Genomic DNA, 12,657 nt, shown 5'->3' with positions numbered 1-12,657 from the left:
ATCTGTCTGGTCTACCAAACTGAACTCAAGTCAAAATGATGCAAATAATTTAGCCATGTTTGATGCAGGCCAATTAATACAACCCCATTGTCTTAACATTTGACTGATGCAAATGGAAATATCTTATGGCTGGAAATTTAATTTTTTTTTCCAAATTCCATCTAATTAGAGGCTACCATTAGGCACCTGTGTGCTCCGAAGACATTCCTAAAATAGCTGTGATAACCCCGTTTGGCTTCTTTTGAGTTTCTGCACATGCTGTTTGGGCTGAAGAACGCAGGATAGTCATTCCAATGGCTGATGGGCTCTGTATTAAAAGACTTAGGTTTTCTTTTTGTTTACGTACTAACACACTTGTCACCAGTGCATCCAAATCAAAACACATATCTCATCTCCACACACTTTCCAAGTGTTTAAGCCAACATGGGTTAATTACTACTCTTGTTAAATGCCAGTTTGAGTTGTCAACCATTGATTTTCTCGGCCATGGCATCTCTGCCGAAGGTGAGACGCCTTCCATCAAAAGTAGCCTCTATTATGGATGTCCCATCACGCTGAATTACTAAACAACTACAGATTTTAGGTATTGTGAATTTCTATTAACGCTTCATTCTGAGAGCTGCTGGACTTGCACTCTCCCTGTATAGTACACATAAGGCCAAATCAAGTGCTTCACTGGTCAGCGGACATGAGCAGGTCATTTGATGATATCAAACGAGCTCATCCTATTGCAACCTTACTGGCACACCCACTCACCAATGCACCTATAGCCATTGGTACTGATACCTCAGACTATTCTGTGGGTGCTGTGTATGAACAGCTGATCAGAATGTGTGTCAGCCACTCACCTTCCTCAACAGGCAGCTCCAACCCCTGACTGGAAATATAGCATGCTTAACTATGAGCTTCTGGGTCTCTATCTGGCTGTATGCCATTTTTGTTTTCTTCTAGAGGATCACCAATACACAGCATTCATTGACCACAAACCTTCATGCGTATAATGGCCAAAATACTGGACCCCTGGTCTGCACGGCAGAAACTCCACCTGGCCTACATGTCAGAGTTCAGAACTGGTACACATTTCAAGGGGAAAAATAATGCCATGGCTGGTTGCCTCTCATGGCCAGCCTTTGAGGCCATTCAAATAAGGGTTAACTATGCTGGCATGGCAACCAACCGAGTTACTTACCCAGAGGTCCAGGCTTACTGAACATAAGTCACAGGCCTCTGGGTGGCTGACATTAAGTTCAGGGAACTTGGGGTTTCTCTCTTGTGTGTTGTCTCAACCAGCTGCCCTCGCTCCATAGTGCCTGAAAACTGGAGGCAAACTGTTTATGAGTCCATACATCTCAGCTGGCAGGCCTCTCAGAAAGCAGTTGCACTAAAATTCGTTCGGCAATGCCTTGGAAAGGAAATGTGTGAATGCAATGCAGCCTGTAGTGAGCGCTAGTGAGATTACTGAGTACATACTCTGAGGTTTTACATATGCACTGTTTAATTTATAGTTTTTATCTATCCCTTATATTTTGCCTAATATAGGAATTAGTTTGGAGATATTTGGGGGAAAAGTGATTCCTGGGTATATCTGTCATCATCAATGCTAGAGGGATGACCTCCGGCCACCTGGTTGTACAGTCCACCATGGAAAAGAGGTGCAACAAGGTCAATGTGGACCTTGTTGGTCCTCTCCCCTCTCAGCCCCCCCCCCCCCACCCCCGGCAGTTTCATGCACCTCTTTACCAACAAAGTCCACATTAACGTAGCCAAACTGTCACTCAGGGACCTCAAAAGTTGCCGATAGTGTCCAAAAATGATGGTTAATTTCTGCTTGCTGGCATGCCACACAGGCTGCACTTCAATCACACATGTCCTTTCCAGGGTCGAGTCAGACAAACATTAGTGCAACCAGAGTCTGTGAGGCCTTCCAACCCAGATGCGAGAGGCCATGTATGGAGTCAAAAATAGTTCACCATGAGGCGAGGGCCACCAGTTGAGACATCATACAGGAGAGAAACCCTAGCTTTCCCGAACGTAATCTCAGAAACCAGGGGCCTGTGATTTCTATTTGGTAAGCCTGGACCTCTGGGACAGTAGCTTGGCTTTCTGCATGCCAGCAAAGTAAATCCCTATGTGTACGGCATCAATGAGTGGCTGTGTGAGGCAATCAGCCACTGCATTATTTTTTCCCTTGATAGGTTATATATCAGTTGATTTCCATGCTTGAAAAGTGTGCAGAGATGAGATACATGTTAGGATTTGATTGGTTTGGCAACAAGTATGTCAACCATGTAAACAAAAAGAAAATCTGTCTTTTAATACAAAGTCGATAAGTCATTGGAAAGTCTGTGCTGTTGGTGACCTCCAGTGAGGTTTTGTCACTCCTTGTCTTCTCATCAACAGGTAATGCTGGCAGCACACTCACTTGAGCACCTGTGTCACACAGGAAGCATCACCCTGCAAGGGTGTTCATAATGATCGGTAGATAACCCTGGCAGCTTGAACCCACAGTGTTCATAAACCTCTGATATCACTGCACTAGCATTGTCAAAGCTGTGAGGCAGTCGACACTTCATAGAGTTCATGCTCTTATGAACCCCAGTTTCAACACCTGGCATGGTACGTGATGTACTGGAAATCTGTGACTTTGTTTCTTGTAGTGTCACGCAATGACCTATCCCAACAGTATAAAAGGAGCTAGACACACTTGGTGGAGAGTCGTTGTGTTAGACAGCAGAGTCGTTCGTGAGAGTGAAGAGGGCAAGCTTCGATCGAACCCAAAAGGGAGTGGGTATTCGATAACGCTGTGCACTTCGGAGGTGACTGACATTTCATAATCCAAATGTGGATTTTTGGCACCCAGTTTGGTGACCCCCTGCAAAGTCTCGGGTGTGTGGTGACCAGTCCTGGAAAAGGGACTTCTCCTGTCAGTTACGTGGTGAAATTCTCACTTTTTGTGGACTCTTCAATAGACTCTTTCCCGCCCCACCCCCCCCCATTGTGAACTCGCTTTCACTGTAAAGGTATGGTGGCCGATTTGTGAGATCAGTGTTCAAGAGGTACTGTATGTCTGCCGAATCACCTTCAGAAAGGTACGGTGGCCATTTCAGTGTATCTCTGCAAGACTCGCTTCTTCACCGTATTTTGAATTTCTGTCTTCAAGGTTATCACTTCGCTACACTTCAAAACTAAAAGTCTCTCTTATCAATTCTCTCGGGAATCCAGTGAAACTTTCTGAACTGACATTCTGAGACTGTGCTCCAGTAAGACTCTGTTAAGAATTGTTTCTAAGTTTAACCGTTTGGGAGCTATAGGCACATAGCACTGTTGACATCATTTGAAGTTAGTCGCTTGTTTAAGTTTCCATGTTTCTGCTTGAGTGTTAATAAACTTAGTTGTTCTGTAATAATTCCCTGACTCCGTTCCACATCTATTAATACCAAAGCGAGCATGGTTAAAAACACAGGCCCAGCATCATCTGTTGCACAGCTGCAGGCATCCTGTCTTATTGAGGCACGGAAAGGAGGCGGCATTATGCACCGCTGCCTGCCTGAGAGTAGGCTATCAACCATCTTAGGAAGCTCCCTATATCCTTCACAGATGCATTAGTGAAGGCTATGTGAACTTGATCTGACACTGGCAATATGTAGAGTTCTTCAAAAATTAAACAAGGATGGTGATCTCCCAAGAGAGACAGCATGAAGTCCATTAGCTCTGGTGGGAGCATCACTGAGGCTGGGCACAGAGAGCAACTGCTTGGTGCGTTCAGACTCCGATAGTCCAAAAGTCTGTAAAAGGCGAATTTTCAGTGATCAGTATTTATCACGTTCAGATGGGTATTCTAGTAGACTCACCACTCTTGAAGCTGTGGAGTTGCTGAGTGACACAACCACATAGAAATATCTGGTGTTATCAGCAGTGATTTCTCACAGTGTGAATTGGTCCTTGGCTTGTACAAACCAAGCAAAGGCATTTTGTTCCCAGGATCCCAGCAGTTTCAAAGCGACTGCTTTGGCCGACATGTCCAATAGCTCTGGAATTATCGTACAGCATTGGGATCACCAATGTAAGTTTTTGCAAGCAAAAATGGAGGAGGCATTTTATATTTAAGATCACCATAACAAGTCATTTATTGAACTCCTGAAGACTGAGCATAAAGCAGGGTAAAAGTACTTTATGTAATTACATCATCATGTCAGACCAGCCTTTTAAAGTGAACCTCAAATCAATGTTGGTGGCTGTGAATTAAGTATGTTTCCACCAATTACATTACCTTACATTTTTCTACAGGGAGAGATGCTTCAGAATGTTCAAACACCTTTGTTACAAAGTAATTCACACAAATAGAGTAAAAGCTTCTGAAAAGAGAAAGCCAAACACCCAACAGGGTCCTGACAAAGGGTCTTGGCCTGAAACATCAACAATGCTTCTTCCTATAGATGCTGCCTGGCCTGCTGTGTTCCGACAGCATTTTGTGGGTGTTGCCCAAAATTAATATTGTCAGGGCTGTCTGAGTATGCAGGCATCATAAGTACACAAAAAGACTATTGATTGTGTAACCTGTGATCATGTTTGATATGCCAAGTGATAACATCTATCTGGTCTGCTTGCTTGAACTGAAATCAAAATGGTGCAAATCACTTTGCCCACATTGCCTGGTTTAATGCAGGCTAATTAACACAACCCCATTGTCATAGCGTTTGACTCATGCATATACAAACATCTCAAGGTCACCATTTTGCCAAACCATATCTTAGTCCATGTGTTTTTAACTTCAGTTCACTGCTTGCAATTTACAATACAAACTGAAGAATAATTGCAACTTATTTACTTTTACTGTGCCATACAGATTGAAGACTGGTTCTAGTTCGAATTATATCTGCTATAACTCCAGAATACTCCCAAGCACAGCCCACATCCAAAAGACATATTGGTTGGTGTGCTAATTGCCACTGTGGTTTGCTCTGAGTATGTATATGGATGTCAGAATATGGGCCTGTGTGGGGGCTTGATGGGGATGTGAGAATAGGTTACATGGAAAATTAGTGAGGGAATGGATTGCTCTGTGAACTCGACCCAAAGAGTTGAGTAGACCTCTTTGATGATCTGAAAAAGGGGAGTCATCATAAATAACAGAAGACTAAACACAAATACGTGAATAATTGATAGTTGAACTCGATTATTAGAATGGCATCACCAAAAGAGATGAGTTCCATTGTAAAATTAATAGAGGAGTCAACAGGGGATTTGGAAACAGCCATGGTAGAGGAACCACCCATAATATAGAGGGCAACATCACCACAATAGTAACCTGAAAGTGGCATAAGCAGTCGCAGGAGATCCTCAAAAAAAAATCGATACCTAAGAGTCATTTCCGAAAGTGTCAGACGTCCAACTGTACAATGTATATCATCGGCGCTAGAGGTGTAAGATTCAGCAGTAACAGAATAATCATATTTTCTTAAAAAAATAGCAACTCGTGTCAGCAACAGAAAAAAGAGCATGTCGATACTAATAGAGGAGAAGTACAGGAAGCATCATAGCGAATACAGGAAAATACATGGCCAAAGGGGAGCAATCGCAATCAACAGAAAAGCAAGGAATATATTTGGTAAGAGAACGTGCATGATTGATAATGCAGGAATCCGGTGCATGCCGAACAGAAGACACTCAATAAACATGTGTTTCAGCTTAGCTTCACTAGGTGTCATTGTCTGTTAGAACGACTGCTTTACATTATTTTATAACTGGCCGTGGTATTGAAAGTTATTTTATGGCAAGTTTTGTGCAACACACTGCTTGAGACACCTCGCGAGTGTTATTTTATATCTACTCTTTTTGTTTCAAATATCATTCCTTAAAATGACTGTTGGGGAAGCTTTTTTGGACAGTTTACGAACTATAGTCAATGTACTTTGTCTTGTACCTGAGAAGCGTTTGTGTCGGCTCAAGTTAAAACTGGACTCCAATGAAAATATCTTAAATCTTTTGATCTTCTTCCTGGACTTTGTTTCAATTTACTCATTTTTTCTTCCGAGCCTCGCCATGTAAATAGTGATAGCAAGGCTATAAATTTGTTACTTGTTGCTTTAGGCACATCACCAGCATAAAACAATACACAAGCCATAACATTTCCCAGTTCAGGTCAGCGAGAACCACCCCTGAGCAATAAAATGAATCCAACCGAAACTCCAACAGTCAACAAATCATGTTCCCGTGTAAACGTGTATGGAGTTTACAATTTTATACACTTGCCACGCGTTTTCAGGTGTGGCTTGGGAAAAAAATATTGTTTGAATATCAGTGAAAAATGTGGTTATCATTTGCAGTGTAAGGGTGCAAACCGAAAAAATTCCCTTTTATTTAACGGGTGCCACTTGGTTCGGTAGAGCATTCTGTTTCGGCTGCCCTACTGTCTATCACATGAATAGCGCTGGCTGCCTATTCTTCCTGGCTGCCACTTACAGACACCGCACTACAAGTGTAAGTGTCTGGGTCCCCGACGCCACACTCGAAATGATATTTTCGGCTGTGGGGCAATTTGTGGTCTTAAAGGCTTTTTGTGCTGCAGTTGAAGCAACAAACTCGGAACAAAAATGATGTTATTTCATACGGTGTGAGGCACATATTGCAGACACAGGGGTGTATAACTGAGGAAATAGTAAAGCTTCAGAAATTAGGGTAGCATTGAATGTTGTTTTGCGTCAGAAAATGATCGATCGCCTTGCATGCTGCTGTCTTCGCAACCATTTCACTTAATGGATACTCAGCACGCATCCATATCGATTTCCCCTTCACTTCTGCACGCAGCCAGTATCGCTTTTTGTGCGAATGGCTGTCTCCAGCACGCTCCAAAACTATCCCTTAATATTTATTGACTTTAACAATGTTAATGTTTGTCATAATGGGGGAAATATGTTAGAAGTTTTAGACCCTGCTAACTTTGAAACAAACTTCCAGTTTTTAGATCAATTTCACGGCAAGCAGGTTTTAAAGCTCTTCGCGCCATTCTTTGTTGCACAATGCACTGTCCCAGTAAACAATCGGAAGAGTTAACATAGGTTGTTCTCTTTCGCATGGGTTAGTCTGCACTCGTAGGGGTTGCTATTTGTGTTGGTCAATGAAAGCAACACAAGGGGCGTTCCTACTTGAATTCGAGAACACGGACACATACAAATAGGACCAGCATCAGTGTGCTTACACAAATGGATTTTTTCACAAGAAACTGGTAACTTTATTGAACATTTTATTCTGTGCTATTTCAGAAAGCGGCAAAGTGTAAAACCATTTGCCATTACGATCGTTCCTTTCGCTACAGTTTCTTCGCGGGATCTGTATTTTCATCGCAATGTTAATATGTTCCGGAATCGACTGCCCCTCCCCGCCAGCGATAACCACTCCCCCGCCACTCCACAAACGCACATTCCTCGGTTTCCTTTTTTTAAATGCAGACTTTGATTAGGCATATGATTGTTATTAATACTTTCAAATATGCGAGGGGGCATAATGCAATAAATTATAAAGAAGATCCAAAGTGTGGTGAGATTCCTCAAGTATCCGCTTAACAGGTGGTTATTGTTAAAAGTGCTTTAAAGTGCGACTTTTCAAATAACTATCACTCTCGTAAATAGCATTAGACTGTAACAATGAAAATGTTTAAGTATTGTGCAGTTATTTCAGGGACTGAAGGAGGCTTAGTTGAGAAAGGCGACGAGTTTCTGTGCCTTGCACAATCGTTTAATGGCATCTTGCTGAAGTTCGACTATATGCAAGATTCTTCTTTAAAAAAGGCTAACTTTAAAGAAAAGCGGCGCTGTGTCAATATAGCCGCGGCTCAAAGCGACAAGGGATTGCATTTTGAGCAAGAGAAAGCCGACCAATGGGGTGCAGGCGGAGGTTCCATTGGTATGCAAATGAGGACAGCGCGTGCTCCGGGGACGACCGGCCGCAGCTGAAAAGCTCCATTTGTTTATTTAGAGGCGAGTGGCACGCGCCGGGCGCACGAATGAAGGGGGGCGACGCGCGTGGAATGTCAATAGGAGCGAGACAGAATGGGCAGGGGAGGGAGGGAAAGTGGGCCGGACCTTATCTGGAGCGTGCATCTGGAGAGGGAGGGGGCTGGGGAGAGGCGCGTGTTGAAAAGGGCGAGTGCTTGCAAAGTTTGCAGCAGATCGTCTCCCGGAGAGGTGCGGGTCAGGACCTGCTTCTTGCGGTAAAGCGCGCGCCCCACGCGAACGCCACGAGCGCCGCACACTGCCAACTTTTTGCTTCCCTCACCAACCCCCCTCTCTCTCTCTCTCTCACACACACACACTCTCTCTCTCTTTCTCTCGCTGAGTTCCCTTTACCTCGCCGTGCAAACACAGATGGAGCGGGCAGCAGCCGCACAACTGATGCAGACCTCCTGTCAGTTTCTGCTGGAGAGCCGGCCGGCGCCGTACAGTGACGGCTCGCCTGCGTCGTCGCCCGAGAGCGGCAGCAGCGGCGGCGGCGGAGGCGGCGGCAAGGGCTGCAAGGCGCTGAAGCGGCCGAGGTCGAGCTCGCCCGAGCTGCTGCGCTGCAAGAGGCGCCTGAGCTTCACGGGTCTGGGCTACTCGCTGCCTCAGCAGCAGCCGGCGGCCGTTGCCAGGCGCAACGAGCGCGAGAGGAACCGCGTGAAGCTGGTGAACGCGGGCTTCCAGACCCTGCGCCAGCACGTGCCCAATGGCGCGTCCAACAAGAAGATGAGCAAAGTGGAGACGCTGCGTTCCGCCGTCGAGTACATCCGCGCTCTGCAGCAGCTGCTCGACGAGCACGACGCCGTGTCGGCCGCTTTCCAGTGCGGGCTGCCGTCGCCCACGCTGTCGCCTGCCTACTCCGCCGACCTCAACTCGATTCCGCCGTCGCCGCTCTCCACCTACTCCTCGGACGAAGGCAGCTATGAGGCGCTGAGCCCGGAGGAGCAGGAGCTCCTCGACTTCACCAGCTGGTTTGACAGATACTGAGCTGCGAATGGCTAGCAGGTAAGCGCCGCTCAGCAGATTGCACCTAAAGGTACGGTGTGCGGTTTCGGTATTATTGCACATGCAGGGTGGGAGGGAGGGGGGTATAATGATTTTTTGTTGCAGAATGTTGCTTTCTTTTTGCACGATTTATGACCTCTTTGGGTGCTGGTGGTCCGGGTCGCGGTGATTCTCTGTTGTAGCGCGAACTGACAAGTGCTCTTGTATTGCAGATGTTGAATGGGAGCAGTGCCAGTGCCGGGGCTACCCAGGGGAGGCACGCAGCGGGGCAGCGCGTCTCTCCGTTCACCGCCGCTTCGTTTCTCTGCCAGCCCTCCCATCCTGAGCGCTGGGACACCGGGGACCACACGACTACTCAGGAACACACTTGAAACAATGCTTCCAAGAGAAAGCCCTCGAACAATTCTAACTGAAGTGCAATTATGATAGTGACTCCTCGCAATCTCCCCGCCACTGGAGGGGGCGGTGGAGAGAGAGACTACTGATAGGGCTCCGTCCCTATACGATGCTTGTCTGAAGAGTATCCAACCTTTCTGTCTAGCTAATATAGCTGTTAAAGGGTGTGGTGTTAAAGGGAATATCTCTGTGGCTTCCGTCTGTCACATACTTGTATACTGTGTCGCCTTTGGGTCAATTAATAGAAAACTAACTTTATACTGGGTTTTAGAGTGGAGAATGAAACTTGATGCTTCGCTACTTTGAAAGGAATTTTGTATTGAATTGATGTAAGCATTTCTATTTTGTATCTATTCTTACTATAAGGATTATATGAAGACTTATTTTTGTATATACGTGAAAGCAGAATTAAAGAGTTCTAAAACAGACAGACCTTAACATGACTTACTGTACGACTGCCACTAGCACAGTGTCAAAGATGCAAGAATGAGACAATGCTTTACTCCTTTAAGAAGAGTAGTTTCATATTGCTGATTACGCTTACTTATAGTGTGCCTTGAATTTCGTTTGTAATCTAGTTCTGCAGAATTATTCCTCAACTTTCCGGTCTGATTGAAGGTTGTTTTGATGCATGGGGGATACCATGTATGTGCACTTGCTGTGGTTACTATTTTTTACTAAACTTGTACATAAACAATTTTTTAAAAAGTATATTTTATGTGAAATAGTCTATAATAAAGATTTTCTATTTATACATTATTTGATGCATTTCTTTTGATGTCCTCCGTGTTTCTCCGGACAGTTGACATTGTTTCATGGTTCACTCTGAGATAGGTGGGAGTAGTGTCAGTCAACGTGAAGCGTCCTGAAAGCCGAGTCACGGGTTGCTAACGTGGGTCTGATTCTTATGGTGGGTGAAGTCTGAGATTAGAGCAAAATGTCCGATCCATAAAGGGTAATGTGACAGTATACACACATGTCCTTACAAAATTACGCACCACCTTGGTGGTCAGCGTGGTGCATGCAACCCCGAGATAAACAGATCTCTGGAAATGGCCTTGACAATGCAAATAATGACACATTCGAAATTTGCTTCTCAGCTATTCATTTGGGGCAAAATCGAACCTGTTCTATGCAGATTGAGTTATATGAATAAACTCATTCTATTGACAGAAAATTTGCTTTTAGAATAGGTCATATTGGTGAAATGGATACCTGACACGCTTGACAGGTTTCATTATCTATAGCGTTTCCACATTACTTTCCATTGTATTTTGATTCGTATGTAAATAGAGTATTGTAGTGAAGGCGGTGACAAATTAAAGCGTTCAAATGGACTGCTTAAGCTTTGCTTGTTTGATTTGGTGTTAGCTTAACTGCATTGTTCCCTGCAATACAAAACTGGCATCTTTTATCTTAGCCCATATATGTATCGGGTGGTCATTCCTTGCCGTCAATGGCATACTGTGAGATGTACTGTATAGGCAGTTGTTAATTTGCACGTTGTGTTCTGAATGTCCCATTAATACTGCGCTGAATGCAGATGCTAATAGACATTGATGTTAAAAGCTCTGGTAAGATTATACATTTTACACCGGGTTTTGTAAAAATAGAATACTTCTCCGTCCACTGCAAGACATATAGACTATCCTCGGAGTTAATCATAGTTTTGGCTTTCCATATTTGGTAGAATCCATTTCAGGCGTTAGTCAACTTCGTCAAAGACAATAGTTGTGGGGAAATAGTGACTTATAAGTCCATATGTATGGATAGTGAGAGGGAATGTGTATTGCAGGTTTGCACGATTATTCATTCATTCGAAACCCCGTCATGTATCTTACCATCAATGAAAATTCTGGATCGAATGTGATAGTTCAGCAAAAGACATTGTTCGCAAACTACACTGTTACCGACAGGAAAGAAGTTAGCATTTTTATAGCACTAGAAAATTCTCAAAAAATACTATACGAGAAAGTACCGGAACAAAACAAAGTAACGAACATATTGAGAAGCTCTTGTACAGATACTGTAGCCCAGTGAAGTTTACACTAGTTTGCTTGGAACTCGTCCGTGTAGGAATGTGAGAAGTAACCAGTAATATCCCAAGAAAAACTCCTTATCGATAGACAATTTCCCCATAGCTCCATTTGAGTGCTGACAAATGCCACTCTTTTAATTCACTCACCAAGTTGTTCAAAACTTTTCTCATTTCACCAGTAACTGCCGCTAATACATGTTACTATTTCGATTAATAACAGTCTAGGATAGAAGCTGGTGATTTCGCTATCCTGGAATCAATATGCTTGTACGTGTTACTCAATAAGGCTTAGATAAGTGGCAAACGTACGCGAAAATGGCTCTTTTAGGATTGAAGTAAGATCACAATGAAAACTTATGGTTTCTAGAATTTAAGCACTGTTTCTCTTCCCTTTCACTGGTTCAATAATGATCCTGCATTTATTTCTGAACAAGACTTGATCTGAAAGCTCCATCCGACATCGTGGAAGGTTTGAGGGCCGGGTCTTGTCCGGGACTGTGGCAAGAATTTAAACGTCTTTAAGACATTTTGTGTTGCATCGTCATTATTACTATTGTAAATAAACATTAGGGCTAGGGCAGGAACACACACGCAAAGTTGTAATTTCAATATCACCTGTCGATCTGAGCAGAATGAGCCGCTGTAGAAAGGCAGGCTCCCTGGGAGCTCCGGCTGGAGTCAATAGGGCAGCTGGAGGGCGGCCACGCGTCCTCTGTCAATCACCGGCATTCCCGAGAACCGATTGGCCAGCGGCTTGCGTCTCCAACATCATCCCTCACCCCCACCCTCCCCCTTCCCCGGAAGAATGAGTTTAAAACGGTGATTAATGAGGGCAATTACTCATCGGGCCGGCCAAGGACAAACGGGCCTGTGATTTCGCCCCACTGGCGTCCCACGGCGCGCTGCAAAGAATAGAACTCGTTGGCTATTTTGCTACGATGCACACACAATAATATTCGCGCATTGTAAGCCGGCGGTCTTGCTGGGAAGTGGAAGCGTTTCTTAGGTTTGATGTTTACACGGTGTAATTTCCTGGGGTCAAATGCTATGATCTTTCCTATCTCCTCGGGCCGATTCCCGGCCTTAATCTCAGATGGGCTCCTCGCGTGTCCCGTTGAAAAGACCCAATGTATTCCAGCTATTCTGTAATAGATACACATACATACACTCTGAACGTCGATCAATCATTACCAAACAATAAAGCCTAACAAACTCATTGTGCAA

At 44.4% G+C, this 12,657-nt stretch overlaps 1 protein-coding gene across 1 annotated transcript; it reads left to right on the top strand.

The window, feature by feature from the left end:
• Nucleotides 1-8,099: 8,099 nt before the first annotated feature.
• LOC132396396 (achaete-scute homolog 1-like) lies at nt 8,100-10,044 on the top strand. Its single transcript, XM_059973925.1, has 2 exons — nt 8,100-8,999; nt 9,212-10,044. Exon 1 carries the CDS (start codon nt 8,364-8,366, stop codon nt 8,979-8,981), a length of 618 nt encoding a protein of 205 aa, XP_059829908.1. The 5' UTR covers nt 8,100-8,363; the 3' UTR covers nt 8,982-8,999; nt 9,212-10,044.
• The last annotated feature ends 2,613 nt before the right edge of the window (nt 10,045-12,657 follow it).

This window comes from Hypanus sabinus, chromosome 7 (genome assembly GCF_030144855.1).
Source record: "Hypanus sabinus isolate sHypSab1 chromosome 7, sHypSab1.hap1, whole genome shotgun sequence".
Classification (NCBI taxonomy): domain Eukaryota; kingdom Metazoa; phylum Chordata; class Chondrichthyes; order Myliobatiformes; family Dasyatidae; genus Hypanus; species Hypanus sabinus.
The sequence above is the reverse complement of the archived record's forward strand: the minus strand, read 5'-3'. Positions and strand labels throughout refer to the sequence as shown.

Excerpts from the sequence above, each read along its gene's own strand:
- LOC132396396 (XM_059973925.1), top strand. The coding sequence starts at position 8,364 with ATGGAGCGGGCAGCAGCCGCACAACTGATGCAGACCTCCTGTCAGTTT.